The 24,271-nt window shown below is 36.5% G+C and overlaps 1 protein-coding gene across 6 annotated transcripts in view; it reads right to left on the bottom strand.

Annotated features, from left to right (window-relative positions):
- Positions 1 to 21,153: 21,153 nt before the first annotated feature.
- The window catches only part of ANKRD44 (ankyrin repeat domain 44), a 340,062-nt gene continuing 336,944 nt past the window's right edge, over positions 21,154 to 24,271 (bottom strand). For all 6 annotated transcript variants that reach the window (XM_077885633.1, XM_077885634.1, XM_077885636.1 and 3 more), the window contains exon 29: positions 21,154 to 21,302. In XM_077885633.1, the coding sequence (XP_077741759.1) occupies positions 21,155 to 21,302 (148 nt within the window). In that variant the 3' untranslated portion in view covers position 21,154. The remainder of the gene's footprint in view (positions 21,303 to 24,271) is intronic.

Raw genomic sequence — 24,271 nt, 5'->3', positions numbered from 1 at the left:
ACAAACCATTGCTAGGTCTTTAAAAAACGATATTAAAATTCCCACGAACACTGACGCTGGTGACCAGTCTCTCGCTGCCTGTTCTCTGCAGACCACGTCTTCGGAGGCCGGTTCCACGTAAATGTGAGGAAGCAATTTCGCTCCACCTTCCACTCACTTCGCTTAGAAGAATTTGGTTTTGCACAAAGGTGGGGAGAAAAAAAGTTCAAAAATCATTCATAGTCGTGAATAGCGACTTCAAAACACTCAAATCATAGGTAAAGAAAAACGGTATCACTCTTGAAAGCTAACCCAGGAGCGGATGGGGTGTGTGTCTGTGTGTAGCTAATTGCAAATTTTTCCTTAGAATTACTTTTGGCACTGACTAAATTTCATTTCCCTTCATTTCAGTTTTACTTTCACGTATTTTTTATGTGCAGGGGAAGTTTGATTATGATACATAAAATCAAAGAATTTTAGAACTGGGGGTGCCTGGGTGGCCCAGTGGGCAAGCACCTGCCTTCGGCCCAGGGTGTGACCCGGAGGTCTCAGGATCGAGTCCCATGTCGGGCTCCCTGCATGGAGCCTGCTTCTCCCTCTGCCTGTGTCTCTGCCTCCCTCTCTGTGTCTCTCATGAATAAATAAAATCTTTTAAAAAATAGTTAAAAAAAAGGAATTTTAGAACTAAAAGGAAGTTTGTGGTTTCTTGTGCAATCCTGTGGCACTCAGCTAGGAGAGCATCTGGGGTGTGGGGTGAAATTAGGGACCAGCTGGTGTACAGGATGGCACCCCATTCAGAAAAGGATTTCAATTATACATTAAAAGGTAATAAACTCATTGAGCCTGGGAGCTCAAGTGCATCACAGACAATATCTGCCCCTTGCTGCTTCCAAAGCATAAACCACACATAAACCAAAGGTGAATCAACACTCTTTCTGTCCCAGTGCTGCATAAATTTTCATGTGACATGAATCTCTTGCAGATTCTGTTAAGCAGATTCTGGGTCAGTATTTCCGGGGTAGGGCTTCAGATTCTGCATTTCTAACAAGCTCCTGGGTGACGCCAGTGACGCTGGTCAGTGGACTGACTGTACTGCTACACGGAGAAAACCTTGCGCTTGAAGATGACAGAGCTTATTCTTCTGGTGGCCTTCATGAGTTGTGGCAACTGCTGCCTCAGAAAGGAGTGGGATAGAGAGTCAATGGACTTTTGATGTTTGTAATCTTTCTATTTTTACTTTTTTTTTTCTTTCTTTTTTCCTATCCATCTATTATCCCTCTCCTGGCTTCATTTCCTTTCCTATCCAACCTAACCCCAGTGAGTGTCACTCACCCTCTGCCAGTGCCGTCAACTTGCTGAACTCTTGTCCTTCCTTCCTAGTCTGCTTACAGACTTTCAACCATGGTCAATATAGTCTGTCTCTGAGCTCTGAACCTAGGGTATCTGAGCACTGCTGGAGAAAATGACACAGTCATTTGAATTACTAATCAGAAAGACTTTTATATGTTTCTGGTCAACTTCCTCTCCTATTCTTCGGCACTTTTTAAGCTCTCTTCACCATCTCTTCTACCTTCTCTTTTGGCAAATTATTAGTATATAATTTTATCTTCATAAAGATCATTTTGATTTTTAGATGACCATTTCTTCAACTCTTCATTCTCAAGTTTCTTATCTCCATCCAATTCTGTTAATACATCTAAAATGCTTGGAACAAAACCTGGCATGAAATAAGCATTATTATGGTACTCTGCTGGCCTTGGATGACAACAAAAGCAAAGCCCCCTTTAGTTGTGTTTTAGTTCCCATCCCCTCCTCCTTTCTCTTCAGGAAATTAGTTCTATCAAGTTAAAGTCTCTGTTGGTTTCTCCCAATCTAGCCTCCCTCCACCAAAGCATATAAATGTGCTAGATCTTATTAATCCCCCAAAAGAAAAATCCTCCCTGCAACTATCACCTGTATAGCTCTTGCCTTCTTATTTTAGTCCAAGTTCCTAAGATGTTCCTAAAGGGTGTGTCTATACTTATCTCCAATTCCTCATCTCCCATCCATGCCTCAACATGACAGAATTTTTGTCTCCCTCACCATCACTTCAAGGAAACTGCTCTTCCAAAGGTAACCACTGACCTAATGACCAAATTCAAATGACACTCTTCAGTCATACCTGATCTCTCTGCCACTTACTTAAAACATTGTCCTCTGCTGTCTTAACATCATTTTCCCCTGGAAATCTCCTACTCATCTGGCCTCTCAGTCTTTATCCCGTGTGGTCTAGTTTACCCAATTCATGGTCTTAAGCATTTATTTATCCTATATGCTGAGAAGTGTCATTTCAATGACTGTCTTTTAATGTCTAAAATTTCTTTTTTTTCTTCAAATCCACCTGTCCCTTTTCTCCCATAATGTTTTACTGTTACCTTATGGAGTTCACTTATATTTTAAAAATCCCTTTAAACATCTTCATCTAAAGACCATTTATGTGTTATCTGGAATTCTTCATTGTTATTTCTCTTGTATATAATATATGCTGTCTCATAATGTGAGATTTCCTCAACTCCTTTGTAATTTTGATTTGTAAGCTCATCCTTAGGATGAATTATAGATTTCAGAGTCCTGTGCCTCTCGTAGGTTGTAGAGACATTTCTGTGGCTGGGCCCATTTATGTTAATTTCTTGGCTTTTTTTTTTTTTCAGTTTCTGGGTAATGAAAGCTGTATGAATAATTGGAATCATCCTCAGAATTTATGTGGTCTCAGATGCTGTGTTTTGTTGTTTTAATCCTACCCAACAATCACTATGAGCTACAGAGGTTCCATACTGTTATGGATTTCTCTTTATGGAACTCAAAGATTTTCATTTCTTTCCATAGGGTTCAATAATGTAGTAAAATATCTAGAATTTCTGTGTGTTTAGAATGAGGACAGATAAAGGGTGTAGGTGACACATTTCTTTTAAATTAGTTTTTTGGTAATACTACATATTACAAATTTTAAATCATAAAGAAAAAGCCACTTCAAGAATGTTATTTCACTTGAACAGTGAGGAGAAAAAGTAGATTATTTTAAGAGATAAATAAGTAGAAGAAAATGGAGGCTGTAAATACAGGCAATTCTAATTCTTACTACCTGTTCATATATATGAGAGTAATTGAAGTATAGTTATGTTCACTGAAAGTTTTTTAGGCTAAAAAGATACCAAAATACATTTTTAAATGGATAAATAAGAGTTAGGTAAGAATGATCTTCGGGGCACCTGTGTGGTTCACCAGTTAAGTGTCCAACTCTTGATTTTGGCTCAGGTCATGCTCTCAGTTGTGAGATTAAGCCTCACATTGGGTTCCACACTGGGCATGGAGCATGCTTAAGAATCTCTCCCTCTCCCTCTGCCCATTCCCCCCACCAAAGAAAAGAGAATGATCTTGAATGAAGAGGAGAAGAAGGAGAAATCTATCGTTTTCAGAAACATGAGAAGAAAGAAAATGTTGAGATGGAGAGGACTGAAAGGAGGGAACTCTCACTGGATGACCTTAATCTCTAGTAGGAATAAAACCCATTGGGTAGGAAAAAGGGAATGGAGTGAGGTAATGCTTAAATAAAGTAGAAATACTTAGAAGTTACTGTTTTAAGAAATTAACTTAGTGGGGGCTCCTGGGTAACTCCGTTATCTCTTGGTTCCAGCTCAGATCATTGTTTTGGGGTCATGTGACTGGGCTCTGCATTGGAGTCTGCTTGTCCCTCTCCCTCTGCTCCTCCTCCTCCTAAAATAAATAAATTTTTAAAATTAAAAAAAAAAAAAGAACTGAACTTGACAATCAGCAAAAGGTGATCAACAGTGAGGACTTAGTCAACAGTGTTTCACACTCTTGCTCTCCAATTTTCCTGGTCTTTCCAGCTAACATAGATCCCTTGCTTTCTTGTATCTCTCTCATCAAGGGAAAAATAAAAATAGATATTATGGGGGGTACCTGGGTGGCTCAGTCAGTTAAGCATCCAGGTCATGATGATTTCATCTCTTGATTTCATCTCAGGTCATGATCTCAGGGTTGTGAGATCCATCCCCCAGGTCAGACTTCATGCTCAGCAGGGAGTCTGTTTCTCTATCTCTCTCTGTTCCCACCCCTGCTTGTGCACTCTCTCTCTCTCTCTCAAATAAATAAAATCTTTTAAAAAATATATATTATGTAGTGATGAGACATTTAATTGACTATTACATGCCAAGTTCCATAAGAGAGATTAGGAAAAAGAGATATATTAAACCATTGAGTCTGATTTATAAGATATAAATAAGTCACTGATGTCAAGGAGTCTAAAAGTAAATACATAACTGTACTGAAGTATCGTTAAGTGTTTCAGAGGTATGAATGAGGAGTATTGGAGGGCAAAAGAAGAAGTATTTAACTGTTTTGGGGGAAAGGGATCCCAGACAAAAATGATTTATATATGTAATACAAAAGGGGCTCAAAGATAGTGCTCCTTGAATTACTGAGTGATTGAGTCAATAGATAGCTAGATGCTGAGATTAGAAGAATTAAGAAGATGGGCTTCCCACAATTTGAAGTAATAAGGGTGTTTTAGATCACTCTGATGAAATTTACTTCTGACACTTTCTGGAAAGCATGTAGCTTCATAGTTAAATGTGGCTGTTAAAGTCACATTAAAAAAAAAAAGAAAAAAGTCACATCTGTTGGTTCTTTCATTTAGATACATGTTCATATAGTATTTTTATTTCTAATAGTGTGTACCTTGTTTTTAAACAATAGATGAGTTGCTAAGAATTGTGTAAAATTAAAATATTTGCAAAATGAAACCTCAGCGAACTTTATTATTAATAGAGTACTAAAGAACACTGATAATCAAAAAATCTCAGTTCTAGAACTTCCAGTTCTACTACCCAAGTATGATTTAGGATAAATGTCTCCTTAGGCCTCAGTTTTTTCATGTGTAAAATAAGGTATTTGAAAAATTATTTCTGAAGGTTTATGATATTTTCATTGAATTAAGACTTTTATTATTTTTTTTTAAGATTTTATTTATTTATTCATAGAGACACAGAGAGAGGCAGAGACACAGGCAGAGGGAGAAGCAGGCTCCATGCAGAGAGCCCAACGTGGGACTCGATCCGTGGTCTCCAAGATCACGCCCCAGGCTGCAGGCGGCACTAAACCGCTACGCCGCCAGGGCTGCCTGAATTAAGGCTTTTAAAACTTAATGGCAAACTTTCAAAAAGGAAAAGACCATACTATAATAATTTGATAGTGACCCCTCAATTGAACATTTAGTACATTCATTAATATATCAGCTTCTCAGAAAACATTTTAGGTTTATTTAAGCTCCTTTTAGTTTTTGTTTATTTTCTGGAAGCAAAAACTGTTTTCTCAACATATAGTAAGCCTTATGTTACCCAGCTTTTGTACACAGGAAGACAGAATCATACTGTCTGGTGTAGGAATCTAGTTGTTTTCTTTTTCTTTTTTAAAAGATTTTATTTATTTATTTGATAGAGAGAGAGAGCACAAGCAGGGGGAGCTGCAGGCAGAGGGAGAAGCAGATTCCCTGCTGAGTACGGGTCAACCCCAGGACCCTGGAATCATGACCTGAGCCAAAGGCAGACCCCAACTGACTGAGCTGCTCAGGCACCCCAGGAATCTAGTTGTTTTCTAAAATTAATTTCACTAACTAGTCTCTCAGTGTATTACCCTCATTCTATAGAAGTTTTAAAAATAAGGTCTATTTCCTCCCCTTTTCTTAAACAAAAAACAAAACCCAAATATATAATAGATTGGCTCTTAGAAACTAAAATTTATTTCACTCAATTGGTTTAAGGCTCTTTCTCAAACTTGTTAGTTTTACCTCTTCGTACCTTATATGGAATAGGCATTCATAAATATTTTTAAATGTATTTGAAAATATATCAGAGTCTACAGATTATAGCCATAAAACCTCGCCTTCCCTTGGATGTTTCAAAGCTTAAAAAGAAAAGAAAACATAATGCCAGCAATTCTACAGCTGCCAGCTCTGTTTCCAAGGAAACAGAGAGTAGATCATCAAAAACAAAATAAGGATTTTCAACCTGATTACCCTTTTTTCAAGTTCAGTCTCCATCACTGCAAAATGAAAGGCAACATAACCTCGGCCTTGCAATCCAGATTTTTAATTCTGTTTGTGCTCTCACTATTAAAACCAGGCAAAATCTTTTGGGTTATGTTGGTCTTCTTATAGAGAGAATTAGACTCTTCCATGAGGATAAAGAATATCTTTTGAATATAAAGCACTAAGTACATTTGCTGAATAACCTAGTATGTTTTAACCTTAAAACTGTCAAGTGTTTAAATTACTGAATAATATAAGAAAGAAATGGGAATTTATAAGAAAGGGATAAAGTCTTCTAGAATGGAATGTTTTATTTAAAGAAATAAGGAGAGAGGGGCAAGATGAAAAAATAGTAGGAGTCAAGGGGAAAATTATTGGATTACCATTGAATAGAGCAAAATACCATTATAACATTGTTGGTTTGTTTCACAGATTTGTATCTTCCATGAATAAAATTATTATCCTGACAATAACAATTATAGATGACAAAAGCTTGCTTTAGCATTGTATTACCTCGTGATGTTATATGCTTTATAAAAGCAGTAGAACACGCTATACAAAATGTTGTGTCAATTATATTTCAATAAAGATGGAAAAAAATCCAGTATTCCTGAATTTTTAAAATGTAGTTAAAGCTAGAGGATTCTTTTCACAGTGAAGTGCACAATAGAAATTTGCTTGAATGCAAGTACAGTTTAAGAAGCTTTAGATGGCATATTAATATGTTTGTATAATGAACACTGAAATTCAAATAACTCTAATCAGGAAGAATGAGTAATGTAATCATTATTTGGAGTCTTCCTTATATCAATTTTCTGCTTAAATGTCTATTTTCCCCCAGTGGATTCTAGCTTTTCAAAAGTACAAGCTGCAAGAGGACCTTGGTCATTTTTAATACCTAGGCCCAGTGTAGGACCTTGTATTGGAGGTATTTGATCGGTGTTCTTGAATAAACGTTTTTTTCATTTCTTTAGTATAAGTATACCTTGCTTTTTTATGCTTCACTCTATCTTCCTTCACAGACATTGTGTTTTTTGCGAACTGAAGGTTTGCAGCAACCCTGCATTAAGCAACTCTTATCAGCACTATTTTTCTAAACATTTGCTCACTTCATGTCTATGTGTCACATTTTGGTAATTCTCACAATATTTCAAATTTTTTCGTTAATATTATACCTGTTATAGTGATCTGTGATTAACAACCTTTGATGTTACTATTGTAATTGTCTTGGGGCACCATAAACTACAGCCATATAAGATGGCAAATTTAATCAATAGATGTGCATGTTCTGACTGTTTTATCAACCACCCATTCCTGTCCCTTTCCTTCTCAGGCTTTCCTAGTCTCTGAGATGCAACAATATGGAAATTAGACCCATTAATAACCATACAATGGCCTCTAAGTGTTCTAGTGAAAGGAAGAGTCACATGTCTTCTGCTTTAAATCAAAAGCTAGAAATGATTAAGCTTAGAGAAGAAGGCATGTTGAAAGCTGAGATAGGCTGAAAGCTAGGTTTCCTGTGCCTATTAGCCAAGTTGTGAATGCAAAGAAAAAGTTCTTGAAGGAAACTAAAAGTACAACTGCAGTGAATAGCTGAATGATACGAAAGCAAAATAGCCTTATTAATGATATGGAGAAAGTTTTAGTAGTCTGGATAGAAGATCAAACCAGCCACATCATTCCCTTAAGCTAAATATGAAGCTAAAAAAAAAAAAAAAAAAAAAGGAAATATGCTCACAGAGGTTACTTCACAAGGTTTTAGGGAAGAAATCTCTAGAATATACAAGTGCAAAGTGAAAAGAGCTGATGTAGAAATTGCACAAATTATCCAAAAGATTCAGCTAAGATAATGAATCAAGGTGGCTACACCAAACAACAGATTTTCCATGTAAACAAAGCAGCCTTCCATAGGAAGAAGATGCCATCTGGGACTTCCATAGCTAGTTACTGGAAGTCAGTGCCTGGCTTCAAAGCTTCAGAGGACAGGCTGACTCTCCTGTTCGGAGCTAATGCAACTGGTGACTTTAAGTTGAAGCCAATGACTACCTTGAAAATCTGAGGGTCTTTAAGATTTACACCAAATCTACTCTGGATCAACAAAGCCTGGATGACAGCACATCTGTTTACACCATGGCTTACCGAATATTTTAAGCCCATTGTTGAGACCTACTGCTCAGAAGAAAAGATCCCTTTCAAAATATCACTGCTCATTAGCAATGCACTTGGTCTCCCAAGAGCTCTGATGGAGATGTACGGTAAGATTAATGTTGTCTTCACGCCTGCTAACACCACACCCATTCTGCAGCCCATTGGTCAAGGAAATACATTTCATAAGGGTATAGCTGCCATGGATAGTGATTTCTGTGATGGATCAGGGCAAAATAAGTAGAAAACCTTCTGGAAAGGGTTCACCATTCTAGATGCCATTAAGAGCATTGTTGATTTGTGGGAAGAGGTCAAAATGCCAATGTTCACAGGAGTTTCAAAGAAGTTGATTCCAACTCTCATGGATTCAACCCTCGTGACTTTTGAGATTTCAGTGAAGGAAATTACTGCAGACGTGGAAGTAGCAAGAGAACTAGAAGTGGAATTGAGCATGTGACTGAGTTGCTGCAATCTCATGATAAAACTTAAGAAGTGAGTAAAATGCCATCAAATAGCATTGTATACTATAGAGAAATTGTTCATGAAAAGGAAGAGTCAATTGATGTGATAATCTTTATTTTTGTCTTATTTTAAGGAACTACCACCCTGATCAGTCAGCAGCCATCAACATCAAGGCAAGACCTTCTATCAGTAAAAAGATTATGACTTACTGAAAGCTCAGATGATGCTCAGTATTATTTATTTCTTTCTTTATTTGAGACAGTGCAAGTGAGAAAGAGCAGAAGGTGGGGGCACAGAGGAAAAGGAAGAAGCAGATCCCTCGCTGATCAGGGAACCCCATTTTGGGCTCAATCCTAGGACCCCAGGATCATTACCTGAGCTGAAGGCAGACACTTAACCAACTGAGCTACCCAGATGCCCTGATACTCAACATTTTTTAGCAATATTTTTAAATTAAGATATGGACTTTTTTTGATATAATGCTATTGTATAGTTATTATGTTGCAGTATCATATAAACATAACTTATATGCACTAGGAAGCCAAAAAATTCATTTGACCTTAATTGCAATATTTACTTTATTATGGTGGTCTGGAACTGAACCTTCAATATGTCTCTGAGATATGCCTGTAATACTCTATACTTTAATTAAAGGTTTTAGCCACTTTTGGGCCTTTTACTATGAAATGCAAAACTTGTGATGTTTAAATGTATTTTCATTGTAAACACTAATAGCCAAGGTGGACTATTTATTGTATAACAACTCTTAATATTTGAAAAATAGGTGAGAATAAAATATTAATTCAGAAAATTAGCTAATACAAAAGACTCTGTTAAAAGAGAATACCGGGATCCCTGGGTGGCGCAGCGGTTTGGCGCCTGCCTTTGGCCCAGGGCGCGATCCTGGAGACCCGGGATCGAATCCCACGTCGGGCTCCCGGTGCATGGAGCCTGCTTCTCCCTCTGCCTGTGTCTCTGCCTCTCTCCCTGCCTCTCTCCCTCTCTCTTGGTGACTATCATAAATAAATAAAAATAAATAAAAAAAAAATAAAAGAGAATACCAATAATATGTGAAATAAATATGTTTTTGTCTTGAGAATGATAAAGCATATAGGAAAAAATGGTGAGCTTTGGCTAAAGAACATGTTAATATATGTAACAAAGCATACATATATTAATATCTATAAAAATATTATCAAAGGATCTGGAAATAGGTCTTATTGGGTCATCTGGGTGGCTCAGTCCATTGAGCATCCAATTCTTGATTTTAGCTCAAGTCATGATCTCAGAGTCCTGGGATCGAGTCCTGTGTCAAGGAGTCTGCTTGAAGATTCTCTCCTCTGTCCATCCCCTCACTCACTCTCTCTGTTTCTCTCATTCTCTCAAATAAGTAAATCTTAAAAAAGAAAAAAATGTCCTTATCTACATATTGAGAAGATTGAACCAAATGACCAGATAATAAATTTCAGCCTTGTGGGCCATAAGGTCTCTGTTATAACTATTAACTCTGCTGTTGTAATATACAAGGCACTGTAGACAATAGGTAAACAAATAAGTGTGGTTGTGTTTCAATAAAACATTATTTATGAAAATAGATAGCAGGCCAGATTTGACCTGTTATTCATAGTTTGCTAACCCCTGGACTAGAAGATCCCTTATTCAGTATTCCAGATTCAAAATTCTGTATCTGTGAATGTTAACATTAGCTAACATAGATTTTCTAATTTTCCAAACTCATTAGACATTGGTCAAGAAACGTGATTAACAGTGAGGTAGCAGACAAACTTCAGCCTTTAGTGTAATTCAAACTTTAGCTAAACGTGTGTCAATTTAACCAGAGCCTTATTTAGATCACTGTACATAAATATGAAATATTCTGACATTATTTCATGTAGTATTATGACTAATTTTGTTAATAGATTCATTTTAATTAATTTATTAAGCATATTTAAACTTATACAGATATAGGAAATATATCTCTAAGAACTTTAAAGCAAAATACATTTTATTAATTTTTGTTTATATGTTTTAGAGAATTTTGTTAATTTTTAAGAATCTTAAGTTTCCTCTTAAAGGGCTAGGAACCATGGTAATAGTTATTCATATGTTAGGACATTTATAGAGTGGTTCCAGAAAGTCAAGCCTGCACAATGTTCTACAGTGGATCATCAAAATTATTAATGCAGATCTTCCCTAATCCTGGTTCTAGACTGCTAAAAAAAAGACCAAATTAAGTTTAAATTTTTTAATGCTAAAAATAGGGTTATGAGAGGATTTCTATTGTATTTGAGGCACAAATGCCTTAAGACAAAATCTCAGTAAAAGGAGGATGATGGTAGAAGCAAATTGACGTTTTTAAAAGAAGTGTTGTGGGCATCTTGTTTTTATTGATTAATTAGCTTTTTAATTTTGAATACTTACGACTTGGTAAAAAACAGAATGAGTTTCCAAGGAGTTCCAACTCCAAAATGAACCGTTCTCAAATAATAGAATAATTTAAGAAGACTTGTTTCAATTTTAACCTCTGACTCAGTATTTTTATGATTTAGGAAATTATTTAATTTCTTTGAGTCTCAAAAAAAAATTTCTTTGAGTCTCGATTTCCTTATCTTCAAAATAGGAAGAATCATTCTACCATGGGGATTGCTGGGAAGATTATAGATATCTCTGTAAAGTGCCTGATATGTAATAGGCACTTAAAAAAAAAAAAGTAGCTACTATTATCAAGAGCTTCATAGCACTTGGCTATTTAGAAAAACTAGCACTTGCCCTCAGTAAAGTTAAAGAGCCTTTTCTGGTACTAGAAGGAAAAGAAAAAGGAAAGACGAACAGTTTATTGAACACAAGGACCATCATCTCTCTGTCAAAGAGGCTAATCCTAAGTCAGAAATACTGACTTAATAATACTGACTTAATAAAAGAAGGTGAGATGGGACACCTGGATGGCTCAGCCTTTGGCTCAGGGCATGTTCCCAGTTCCAGGATCGAGTCCCACATCAGGTTCCCTGCATGCAGCCTGCTTCTTCCTCTGCCTGTGTCTCTGCCTCTCTCTTTCTCTGTGTGTCTCATGAATAAATAAAATCTTAAAACAAAAACAAAAACAGGTGAAGAGTTCTTAAGAGGAGAGATTAGTACACTTACAGCCAGCAGAAAAATGGTAGACCTTTGTTTTTGCTTATTTTTGTTTTAGGTACTAAGAAATCCACCACCACCACCACCACCACCCCCCCACGGGAAGCACATTTCAGTGAAGACAAAGAGTTTCTGTGACAGTCTTGAATCCCTGTCACACCTGTGCTCTGAGGCAGCTGTTGAGCATGTTTTTGTTTTTCTGTTCAGTGGCTCTTCCTAAAGTGTAACATTTCCCTCTGCCACCACAAGGCTTACTACAAACCTACAGGTGCTGTTGTGTTTCTTAAGGCCTCTCTTCTAGGCAGGTGCCTTTTGCCAAAGCTCTGCTTCAAAGCTCCCAAGAAATGAAACACACGGGAAGATTTCAGGCTCACTTGCTGGATGTTGCATAGGCCAATGCCAAGATGTGTATAAAGAAGGTCCCTGGCTCTGTCTCAAGATCCTCCATCCAATGAGTAACATTGTAAAGGCTCTAGGAATCTCCTCTGAGATGTTCTGCATGACAATACTCATTTGGTTCTGAGAGAGAGAAAGAAAGAGAGACAGACAGACAGACAGAGCCAGCAGTCTGTCTGAGAGGGTTAGCCTGATTTTCAGCCTATTATTTCTTTTCCTATGTTTTGTAGGGAGGGATCGCATGCCATAGGTATGTTACTGGTGCCCATGTCTGCTCAGTCTAACACAATAGCTCCTACCCCAGGGCTCCTGACTTACCCTGATGCCTAACAATGGGTCCTCCTTTCTCATAACTGGTGAGCGGTCAGTGAAAAGAATCCAAAATGTAGTGGCTAGATTGAGGACAGAAACTGAGGTGACAAGTTGCCAAAGTTTAGTCAACAGAAGCAAAGTGAGAAGCAGACTAAAATCAGAACTAAGACAACAATCAGAGATTCTAAGTCAGAACAAAATTTATTTATTTATTTATTTTTTTATTTTTAAATATTTTATTTATTTATTTATTCATGGACACAGAGGGAGAGAGGCAGAGACACAGGGAGAGGGAGAAGCAGGCTCCACGCAGGGAGCCCGACGTGGGACTCGATCCCGGGTCTCCAGGATCACACCCCAGGCTGCAGGCGGCACCAAACCGCTGCGCCACCAGGGCTGCCCCGTCAGAACAAAATTTAAAAAGAAAACAAGAGTCTAACAAAATGAAGATGATTGCTAGTGAGTGCTGGCAGAGAGATAAGAACAAGGAAACTGAAAATATACTTCTTAGATTAGCTATAGAGCATTCCCCTTACTAGTATTGAATATTGTTCAGCCTTAAAAAGGAAATTTTTTGCTATGGAATAGGTGAAACTTAAGTACATTAAGTGAAACAAGCCAGTCACAAAAAGATAACTACTGTGTGATTCCATTGGCATGAGATACCTAGAGTCATCAAATTCATAGAGACAGAAAATGGAATGGTGGATGCCAGGGCCTGGAGGGAAGGAAGAGTAGGGAATTATTTTTTAATGAGTACCGAGTTTCTGTTTTTGCAAGATGAAGAGTTCTGGAGATGAATGGTGGTGATGGATGCACAACAATATGAATGTACTTAGTGCCACTGAACTGTATGCAAAAAAATGATTAAAATAGTAAATGTTATGCTACGTGTATTTTACTACAATTTTTAAAAAAGGGGGTGTTTGCCTTGGTGTTTTCATAGCACAAGTCCTGTCCTCAAAACATTTTAGTTTAGTGAGAAATCCAATGATTCTTCTCAGGAAAGAGAAAGTATACAAAGGTATTTAGGAACTGCTTACAAATGGAAGTGTCTTCCGTTTGGCACCACCAAGATGCCAGTACTCTTGTGCTAAAGTGATAGATTCCTGAAGAGTAATTAATAGTCCATCCTGCTATGAGAGGAAAAGGTGGTAGGTTAGGACAGTGGGTCATGGAGAGCACAGTCTGCTCTCAGGAAAAATCTGGACAAAAGGGGAAATGGTGATAACAAGTAAAAAAGGAGAAAGCAACATAAAATTGGAGGAAAAAGAAGAAAATGTAGCAATAGCTCTAAGGTCTGTGAACCCTCAGCATAAGCATAGCAACAAGGACTATGAAACTTAAAGACACAATCATCTGTCAGCTGAAGAGCTCAGTGGAACAAAACAGGACTAAAGAGAGAAACTGAGCATGGATCTCAGCCACCCTTGACTTGTGAGTTAATGTGACCCTCTGGAGGAGAAAGGAAAACTAATCAATGTGGATGTGCTCTCTCTAGAATAGTGCTGCTTTAACTTTTGTGTGCATCAGAATGCTTTGTGGGCCATTTGTTTGTGTGCGTGTGGCAATTTTAAAACAATCAGTAATCTTTAATGGAATCCACTTGACCTAAAATCTTTCACAGAATTTTGAGACCCATTAAAACAAAGTTTAATAAGAAAAAAATTCTATAATTCAACCTGACCTATTGGAAACCTGACCAAAGAACAAAGGAACATCGGGAATCTTCCGAGTAATGGGTAACTTAATTATCTTGATTCTGGTAATGGTATCATGGGTGTTTACATTAAGCTACAACTTGCCAAATCATATTTGCAGGACAGAGTGTCTGACTCGAAAGAGCTTCACAGAGAGAGAACTTAGGATGTCTGCACATGCATGTGAGGAAACCACCCGAGGCCAGAGAAAGAAACAGCTGAAGGCATTTAAGGAAAGCATGCTTGGAACTCACAGAGGAGTAATACCTGCTACCACTAGCTAGTTTAGAAAAAGAAATCTCATAATTCGCAGGCACTGGGTGGAGTACTCTGAAAGGATTACAAAGAAACATGAGAAAACTTCTGGCTGTAATGATTAATGTTCACTATCTTGTATTGTGGTGATGGTTTCAGGGATGTTTGCAAATGTTCAAACTTATCAAATTGAAAAGAAACATCAAAATTTATACTTTTATATGTGCAATTTATTGTCTGTTAATTATATCTCAAAAAAGCTGTTAAACTTAAAAAATAGTATCTAGAACACAAAAGTATATTAATATAACCTCAATAAATATTAGGTTTTCATGTGAGAATAACTACACAGTAAACTTGAAAACTTGTATGAAGTAGATGAATTCCTAGAGAATATAACTTACAAAATTGACTCAAGAAGAAAGGGGGAAAACTGATTATATCCAGAATTTAAGAACTGAATTTAAGAACTGTTTCAAAAAGAGAAGTGCTGGGGCACCTGGGTGGCTCAGTCAGTTAAGCAATTGACTCTTGACTTTAGCTTAGGTCATGAGATTGAGGCCCACATTGGCTCCATGCCAGGTGTGGGGCCTGCTTGGGATTCTCTTTGCCCTTCCCCTCCCCCTTCTCTCTCAAAAAGTGCTGTGTCTCCAAATTTTTATAGGCATAGTTTAGCAAATATTCAAGTGGAATAAATAGAAAGCACAATATAACAAAGTAAGAATAAAGCCACATGTGGCGATACTTGCTATATATGTAAAACACATTAAACTCAATGATTAAGTGGAAAAAATCCAATTTTTGTGAAAGAGTATCATAACTACTTCAATAACTGATAGATAAAGCAGATAAAAAGGCAGTCATGATAATGATGACTTAAACAGAATAATTTCAACCCTTAGACTATTTTCAGGGAATAGAAATAAAACTTTTCACCTCATTTTATGATGTCAAAATACCTATTGATATGAGATCTGGGAAAAAAAAAAAAGAAAAATTCCAGATCAAGCTCATCCATGGATATAGATTCAAAAATCCTGAACAACAATAACCATAAATCTATCAATGTATAAATGATGTTATTAGGGTTTTTTTTTTTTTTTTTTTTTTAGAAATGAAAGATTAAGGAGACTTGGCTCTATAAGCCTTTGGAAATGAGCCTCAGAAATTCTTTCCATGAAGATGGCAACTAAGGTGAAGAAGTAAGCCTCTGCTCCTCCCAAAGCCGAAGCCAAAGCAAAAGTTTTGAAGGCCAAGAAAGCTGTGCTGAAAGGCATCCATAGTCACACAAAAAAGATCTGGACATCACCTACATCCTGAGGGTCCAAGAGACTGCATCTCCAAAGGCCCCCTCAATATCCTCAAAAGAGTGTCCCCAGGAGAAACAAGAGGGACCACTATGCCATCATCAAGATCCCCCTGACTACTGAGTCAACCATAAAGAAAATAGAAGACAACAACAAACTTGTTTTTACTGTGGATGTCAAGGCCAACAAGCATCAGATCAAGCAGGATATGATGAAGCTCTATGACATTGATATGGCCAAAGTCAATACCCTGATCAGGCCTGATGGAGATAAGAAGGCGTGTTTGACTGGCTCTGGACTATGATGCTTTGGATGTTGCCAGCAAAATTGGGATCATCTAAACTGAGTCCAGCTGGCTAAATCTAAATTTTTTCACAAGAAAAGAAATAAAAGTTTGATTTAATATCTTATTATATGTATCTTATTATATGCATAATATCATTGCTTAGAGATATATACACGCTATAATTAATGCCAAAATGTCGAACACGTTCCTTGTAAGATTGGGAACAAAGATATCCATTACCATGATTTTTACTATATTGTCTATTTTATAGACAAAGATATTCACTATCATAACTATTCAATATTGAACCAGAGATCTTAGCCAGTGTGGTAAGAATAAAAAGAAAGAAAGACATTTGCAATGACATGAATGGAGCTAGAAAGTGTTGTGCTAAGTGAAATACGTCAGAGAAAGACAAATACCATATGATTTTACTCATATGTGGACTTTAAGAAACAAAACAAATGAACATGGGTGGGGGGGAGGAGAGAGAGGAAAAGCAAGAAATAGACTTAACTATAGAGAGCAAACTGATGGTTACCAAAGGGGAGGTGGATGAGGGGATGGGTGAAATGGTGGTGGGGATTAAGGAGTGCACTTGTCGTGATGAGCTGCCAGTGTTGCATGGAAGTGTTGAATCACTGAACTTTACACCTAAAACTGGTATTACACTATATGTTAAATAACTGGGATTTTAAAAAATCTTGGAAGAAAATAAATAAATTCATACTCTCCCACCCTCTGAAAAAAAAGTAAATATGAAAAGAAAAAAAGAAATGGCATAAACATCAAAAAGGAAAAAGCAAAACTCTCATATGAAGAAAATACAATTTCTTATATGGAATAACTTAAAAGATCTCTAGAAAAACTATTGGACTTAATAAGTTTTCTGGATTTAAAAATTGACAAATAAAAGTGAATCGCATTTCTAAATGCCAGAAAGAAGTTAGAAAAAGTAATTTAAAAAGTACCATTTACAATAGCAACAAAACAAAATACCTAAATACTTAGAAGTAAATCTTTTCTTTAGTTTTTATTTATTTTTTAAAATTCAGTTTGATTAACATATGATGTATTGTTAGTTTCAGAGGTAGAATATAGTGATTCATTAATTGCAGGTAACACCTAGTGCTCATTGTATCAAGTGCCCTCCTTAATGCCCATCACCCAGTTACCCACCCCCCACCCACCTCCAGCAATCCTCAATTTCCTATAGTTGTCTCTTACAGTTTATCTCCTTCTGTTTTCACCTTATTTTTCCTTCCTTTCCCCTATATTCATCTGTTTTGTTTCTTAAATTCCACATATTAGTGAAATCATATGCTATTTCTTTCTCTGATTGACTTATTTCACTTTATATATATATATAATACCACATCTTTTTTTTTAAAGGTGATCTTTTTTAAAATATGTATTTATTTATTTATTTATGATAGTCACAGAGAGAGAGAGAGAGAGGCAGAGACACAGGCAGAGGGAGAAGCAGGCTCCATGCACCGGGAGCCTGATGTGGGATTCGATCCGGGGTCTCCAGGATCGCGCCCTGGGCCAAAGGCATGCGCCAAACTGCTGCGCCACCCAGGGATCTCTAATACCACATCTTTATCCATTTATCTGTCTATGGACATCTGGACTCTTTCTATGTTTTGGCTATTGTGGACATCACTACTATAAACATTGGGGTGTATGTGCCTCTTGGAATCACTATGTTTGTATCCTTTGGATAAATACCTACTAGTGCAATTGCTGGGTCATAGGGTAGCTTTAATTTTAGCTTTTGGAGGAACCTCTGTACTGGTTTCCAGAGTGGCTGCACCAGTTTGTATTCCCACCAACAGTGTAACAGGGTTCCCAGTTCCTAGGAGTAAATCTTGATAACAGACGTGCAAGTCCTTTATGGGAAAATCAAGAAATTGAAAGACCTTAAATAACATCTAAGTAAAATGGAATGATGATATATGATGCTTATTGATGAAAAAGAAACTCAATATAAGAAATGAGAACCCAAATGGAATGCAAATATATATAAAAGTCCTCAACTTTTTAGTACTCTGGGAAATGTAAGATGAAATCACAATGAAACACCATGAACATCTGCCATATTGACAACCAGGTGGCTCATTGTGTCTGGGATCAATATTAAACTCCAGAATTAGATTGACCTACTCAGGCATGGACACCACTGGTGGCCTACATGTAACACTGTGTCTTGGAGATGTGGGGGCTTCCTGTGGCCCTCTGGCCCCAAAGAGGAAGCAAGGAAGAAGGTTGGGGCTCTGATTGCCCAATTTCTGCTCCTAAATTCATGACCAGATAGGTCCCTTCTCTTTCCTAGGGTAGAGTATGGGGATAGAGAAGAGTCGGAGGATTATGTTAATTGACCCCTCTTCAACTAGAAGAAAACTCCAGGAGAGGGAATAAATGCTCCTACTAAAAATAGCCATTAATAGTTAAGGCAAAACAAGTTACCCTCACAATGTTATAGTTATTTTTACTGGGATCGGTAGCCAGAGTGTAGAAGAATTCTACAGCAATGGTAGCTTATTTGAGGTTTATCAGCACCATAACCAAGTACCACCAAGTTCAACAGAACAAAGAAAGACACTAGAACGTAAAGAAACAGTGTATAGTCACTTGCACTTTACAGAAATGTCTGAAATAGGTAATTTGGTGGCAGTGACTTTTAATAATTTTTAAATTAAAAAATCTTACTAGGGCAATAATTATCACAATGCATGTGATACAAAATTCAAAGAGTATAAAATGTATACAGTGAAGTGTTTCCCCTGCCCTGGCAATTATTCTTAAGAGTTGTTTTTCTAATTATATATCATCAGGTATGTGCTTTATTTCATCTACTCTTTCCTTTTGATTTGATGAACACAAAGTCCCCAATTTACAAGTGAACTTTTGGAGCAAAATTTGCTTTCAGGGCTTTTGGAATTCAGACTACACAGTAAATTTCTGTTTCTAGTTTCTTTAAGGAGGCTCACTAGCTTTTAATTACATATCAAATGTAGAACACAAAATATTATAATTCCTAATGCATTTAATCACATGGTTTCTATACGACACTGTGTTACAAATTCTGAGACTATAAAAAATATATCTAATTATCTGCCATTTTACCTTATTCCAAAATCCCAGCAGTGACCATCCCTCTTCTCTCCTAATCTCTATAGTGGAACTTTCAGCTAATTCTCTGGGAAGTGGGAGGCAAAGAAAATATATCTATGGTGGTGGACAGGGTAGTAATGGAACTTCTGGAAGGGTAGCAATATACATCTGCCGAGTGAGGATTTTGGTAATTGGGACCACAGTGTCACTGATAGCACTGTAGGTGCTGGAGGACACAGCACTTATGAGTCCCACAGGCTGTAATTTTGCTCTGAAATATAAGGTCAGGAGTAGAAGTAGCAATGGCTGTCGTGCACATTAAAGTATCTTTAACTTATAGAAACAATGGAAAATATTGACAATCTGTTAATCATATACAAATGGTTCCTTTCCTACCTCTTAATTTTAATGAACACAACTTGAAAAGGAAGTATTTTTTTAAGATTTTATTTATTTATTTGAGAGAGAGAGTGAGAGCACAGAGGCAGAGGGAGAAGCAGGCTCTCTGCTGAGCAGATCCCAACATGAGACTCAATCCCAGGACCCTGGGGTCATGACCTGAACTGAAGGTAGGTGCTTCACAGACAGTGACCCAGGAAGTATTTTTCATAGTCATTTTTTAACTTTACTTCAAAGAAGTATGACTATGTCTTTTATAGTATGTTTCAAAACCAACTCACCATCATGATGTAAGACAATTGGAAGCCTATTTTGGCTAGGAAATCCAGAGTAGAGATATTTACAGTCTCTTACTCCAGAAATTGAGATACCAACTGTCAAGTAATTAGGCCAAACATTTTCTTTTCTTACTCCCTTAATGTATTTTACCTTGATTTGTTTGGATTAGGATCCAAATAAGAGCTGGATTGATTTGACATACAAGTTAAATCATTTATTAATTTTCTATCTTCACTTGCATCTATTTCTGGATTTGCTTCTCATTTTCATGGTCTTTCTATCTAATCATTTACCAATACAACATTGTTCCAATTATGCAGATTTATAGTACATTTTATTATTTAGTAGTACTTTTTCCATCCTCAGTTCTTTTCTTGGGGCTTTACTGACTACTATTTTGACTTGTACTTTCCAATAAACTTTATAGTTAACTCATCTAGATTCAGAAAAAAAATCTGATGGTAATTTTATTAAATTTACAAATTAAGTTACGGAAAATGTATATCTTTATGGTGTAAGTCTTCCTATCCATGAATATAATGTATCTTTTATATTTTTTCAAATCTATTTTTGTGCCATCAGGAGTGTTTCATCACTTTTCTAATGTAGATTTTACCTATTTCTTATTAAATTATGCCCCAACATTATATATTTGCTCTTTGAAATAGGGTTGCTCTTCCATTATTTCTTCTTTATACTTGTTTGTTTACATGAAATTATTGACTTATTTTATTAATTTTATATGCTACATCTTTACTGAATTCTCTTATAATATTTTTAATTTTTCTATTTATTTTTGTTTTTCAGATATATAATAAAGGAACCTGCAAAAAAGAGGTAGTTTTTTTTTTCTTCCTTCCAATTCTTGTGTGATTAAATGCTTTCTCTTATTTAATTGCATTGGCTAATACCTCTGTTTCCAATGATAAATAGTAATGGACATGATGGTCATCTTTGTCTTTTTCTACTTTTAGTAATGTTTTCTCATTAAATAAGAAGCTGGCTAATGAGCTGAGGTATCCCTCAATTCCTAGTTAATTAAATATTTTTAATACGAATGAATGTTAAATTTTATTAATGCCTATTTTGGCATTTATGAAGGCAATAATCTGATTTTTCTCCCTACCTTTATTAATACAATGAGTCATATTAACTTTCTTATTATGGAAAACTCTTATATCCTTGGAAATGTACTTTGTAAATATATATTATTTTTAAATGTGCAATCTCATCTTCTACAGTGATAGAATTCCCCTGTGAATTTTTTTTAAATATCAGATTTTTCAGCTCTACCTTAGTTCTACAGAGTGTGGGACGCAGAGTGTGGGGCCCTCTTCTTGTGCACCAACTGCCAGTGATACTTATCCATGGATTTTGCATTTTGGAACCACCATAGGATATGGGGATGATGAATCTTCCAAGAATTGAGTATAATATTAATATCAAACCTGACAAAAATCACACAAAAGGAAAATGAAAGACCAGTTTCACTTATTTTATGATTATACTAAAAATCACTGAATTGTATACTTTAAATACATGAATTTTATATTATGTGAATTATATCTCAATAAAGCTTTTTTTTTTTTAAGAAAAAAGATTGCTATAGCAAGATTATTAGATATCTCACTTAGGGGACTGAATGGATGACGGTACCACTTACTAATACTAGAAGTAGAGAAAGATGAATAGGTTTGGAAGGAAAGCTACTGAATTCAGCTTCAGACAGGCTGTATACTGTAATCAAAGGTATGGAAGGGGATAAAGTTTCAGAAGATGGAGACAAGCCCATAAAATTGAATCAAGGGCATATTCACTCTCCTGCATACAATCCTGAAATTCTATATAGAAATAAATGGAGCTTCCAGGGTTTTTAATACTAGCTGAAATTTCCCTTTGCCTTCCATTTTATTATAAAAGATATATGATTAGTTTATCACTACCAATATTCAGTGGAACGTTAATTTGAATTCAATATAGTGGTCATTACCAGATCCTAAGAGAGTAACAAAGTTTAACTATTTTAAAAAACTTTATCTGGAAAATAATGTTAAAAGAGTCACCTTCTGATACCCATTAGAGGGAAAAACATCTCCTTTATGACTGCCTTGCCTCTGAAGTCTTATGGAAGTTTGACCTATTTGCAGGAGAATGGATGTGATTGAATAAGGTGTACATTAATTAAGATGAATGAGTTTAAAATTAAGTCAAGTTAAAACTTCAACCTTACAATGAGTCTGGCAAACAATGGAGGATAACTTGTCTCATAGAGACAAAGGTTTTGTTGTTTTTGTTGGTTAAGACTTCAAATTGAAAAAAAAAAAAAAAGACTTCAAATTGACTTCTCATAAGGAGGCTCGAAACCAGATTCTGTAGTAAATTGTCATCCTGGAGAGAGCCAGGTACTCTGAAAATCTCTAATTAGGAGAAGTTAGAGGTTATATAAGCCAAGCTGCCAAACTGCCTAACCTTAGAAGCCAAACAGATTTATCTTTCTTTCCTTCCTTCTCCTCATCCGAGACCTGGTCTGGAAATAAATTTCAAAATGCAAACAGAAAGCTCTGTGATAAATCAGGTCTGAGAACTAGAAGGGAGCTTGTTATAGTTTAACAGATGCCATGACTCACCCAAGACTTTATATCTAAGCACTCATAGTCACAAGTAGTCCTGCATTTGGCTTTGGTGTCAACTAATCCAGAGAGAGGACAAAAACATGCAGTGTGCTCTATTGTGTCCACAGAACTTCTGTCCCTTAAGCATATTTACGTTTCTAAAAGAATAATTTCAGTTTGGAGTCACAGATCCTACTGCCTATAGAAAATCTAATCAGGACCACTACCATGGATACAGCCCAATTTTAGAAACGATATTATTCCTGAAACAAAAAAAAAACCTTATAATCATCTGTTTAATAAAAGTTGTTTCATCAGTTGTGGTTCAGAAAATATTCCTAACCCAATTTACACCTATGTTTACCAGCCTGAAGATCATACTATAGCTATTCATACCATGGATCCAAATTCTATCATTTTTAAATAGGAGCTATTTTTTCCCAAATGATCCTGGTTATTTCTAGGAATCCCCAAACAAGTGCTTTCCCCATATTCACAAAACAACCTTTCAGCTTTCATCACTATATGGTACCATTCATTCATTCAGTTAATATGTACTGAGTGCCTTCTGTGTAAGGGGGTAGATATAGCAGAGTCTTACAAATAACTCTGTCCTGGCCCTCTTGGGGCATTCACAGCATTTTTCCTGGAAAAAGCTCCAGTTATCATTTGCCAACATTCATTGCTGGCAAGTAGCTGGATGAAATTTTTATCACTGTCTCTGCTGAGGAAGTCCCCTGTGAAGCACTTGAACAAGAATATACAGGGAATGCTATCTCTCATTGTTCCCAAAGCCTCCAATCTTATGCGTAGGAACAATGCTGTATTCCATGAGGAGGTGGAAAAAATGGCCCTCCTCAATTCCGTGCTCCTCTTTGGCATCTGGGTTCTAAATCAGGGCTGCTTCTTCATGAAAAAGATTTTCTGTAGCTCTTAGGGCTCAAAACCAGTCCTAGAAGTTCAGTGTCATTTTCATTCATCATCTTCATCATCCCTCTTGCCTTCCCCAAACCTAGTTACTGAACTATAGCACCCAGGGACATCAATAGGAGCAAATACTTTCTAGGTGTTTGTGGTTGTGTTTATATTGGGAGTGTCTGGATCCCAGCTGAAATGGCCTGTTAAGTTATGAAGCATAATTTAAATGCTTGGCCAGCAATCTAGCATATAAAATGTAACCACCTAAAGATTTTGCCAGAGCAAAAAAAGCACATGGCTCTTTCAGTAAACAATTCACCTAGATGGAGCTAGGTGTGTTACTAGGTTGAGAGTGGCAACCAATTCTTGTAGAAATTGATAGGAGTTTGGTATGGTTACCTCTAGGAGATCCAAAGCAAAGTGGGAAATGTGGTCAGGAAAAGATTCAGCCCTGAAATACTGAGAAATCATGTTGTCAAGGAGAATGCATGACAACCTCTAAGGACAAAAAAAAAAACCCAAAAAAACAAAAAACAAAAAACAAGATAAAATAAAACCAACCAACCAAACAAAAACCAATCAGACCAATCAGAACTGTTACCGAGGGGTCAGCCCTGGGAATACTATGAATAAATTAAAATAAAATTCAATCAATCCCAGGTCTGACTTGTTTCGTGGGTATTTACTGTCACCTTGCATGTTTTAAGAATGGTTTTATTCAAAAGTTTCTAAACTACTCTAAAAGAGAATCCAACATGGGGCTATGATGTAGCATGCAAAACACCTGACACTAGATATTATTTATTGCTGGAGTGTGCATCAGGTAGCTCCAATTTTGAAATTTCTGGTATTTTGCTTGGTCTTGTTCCTTCCACCATTTAAATTAC

Source organism: Canis aureus, chromosome 36, assembly GCF_053574225.1.
Source record: "Canis aureus isolate CA01 chromosome 36, VMU_Caureus_v.1.0, whole genome shotgun sequence".
Taxonomy (NCBI): Eukaryota; Metazoa; Chordata; class Mammalia; order Carnivora; family Canidae; genus Canis; species Canis aureus.
This window is presented reverse-complemented; position numbering and strand designations above follow the sequence as displayed.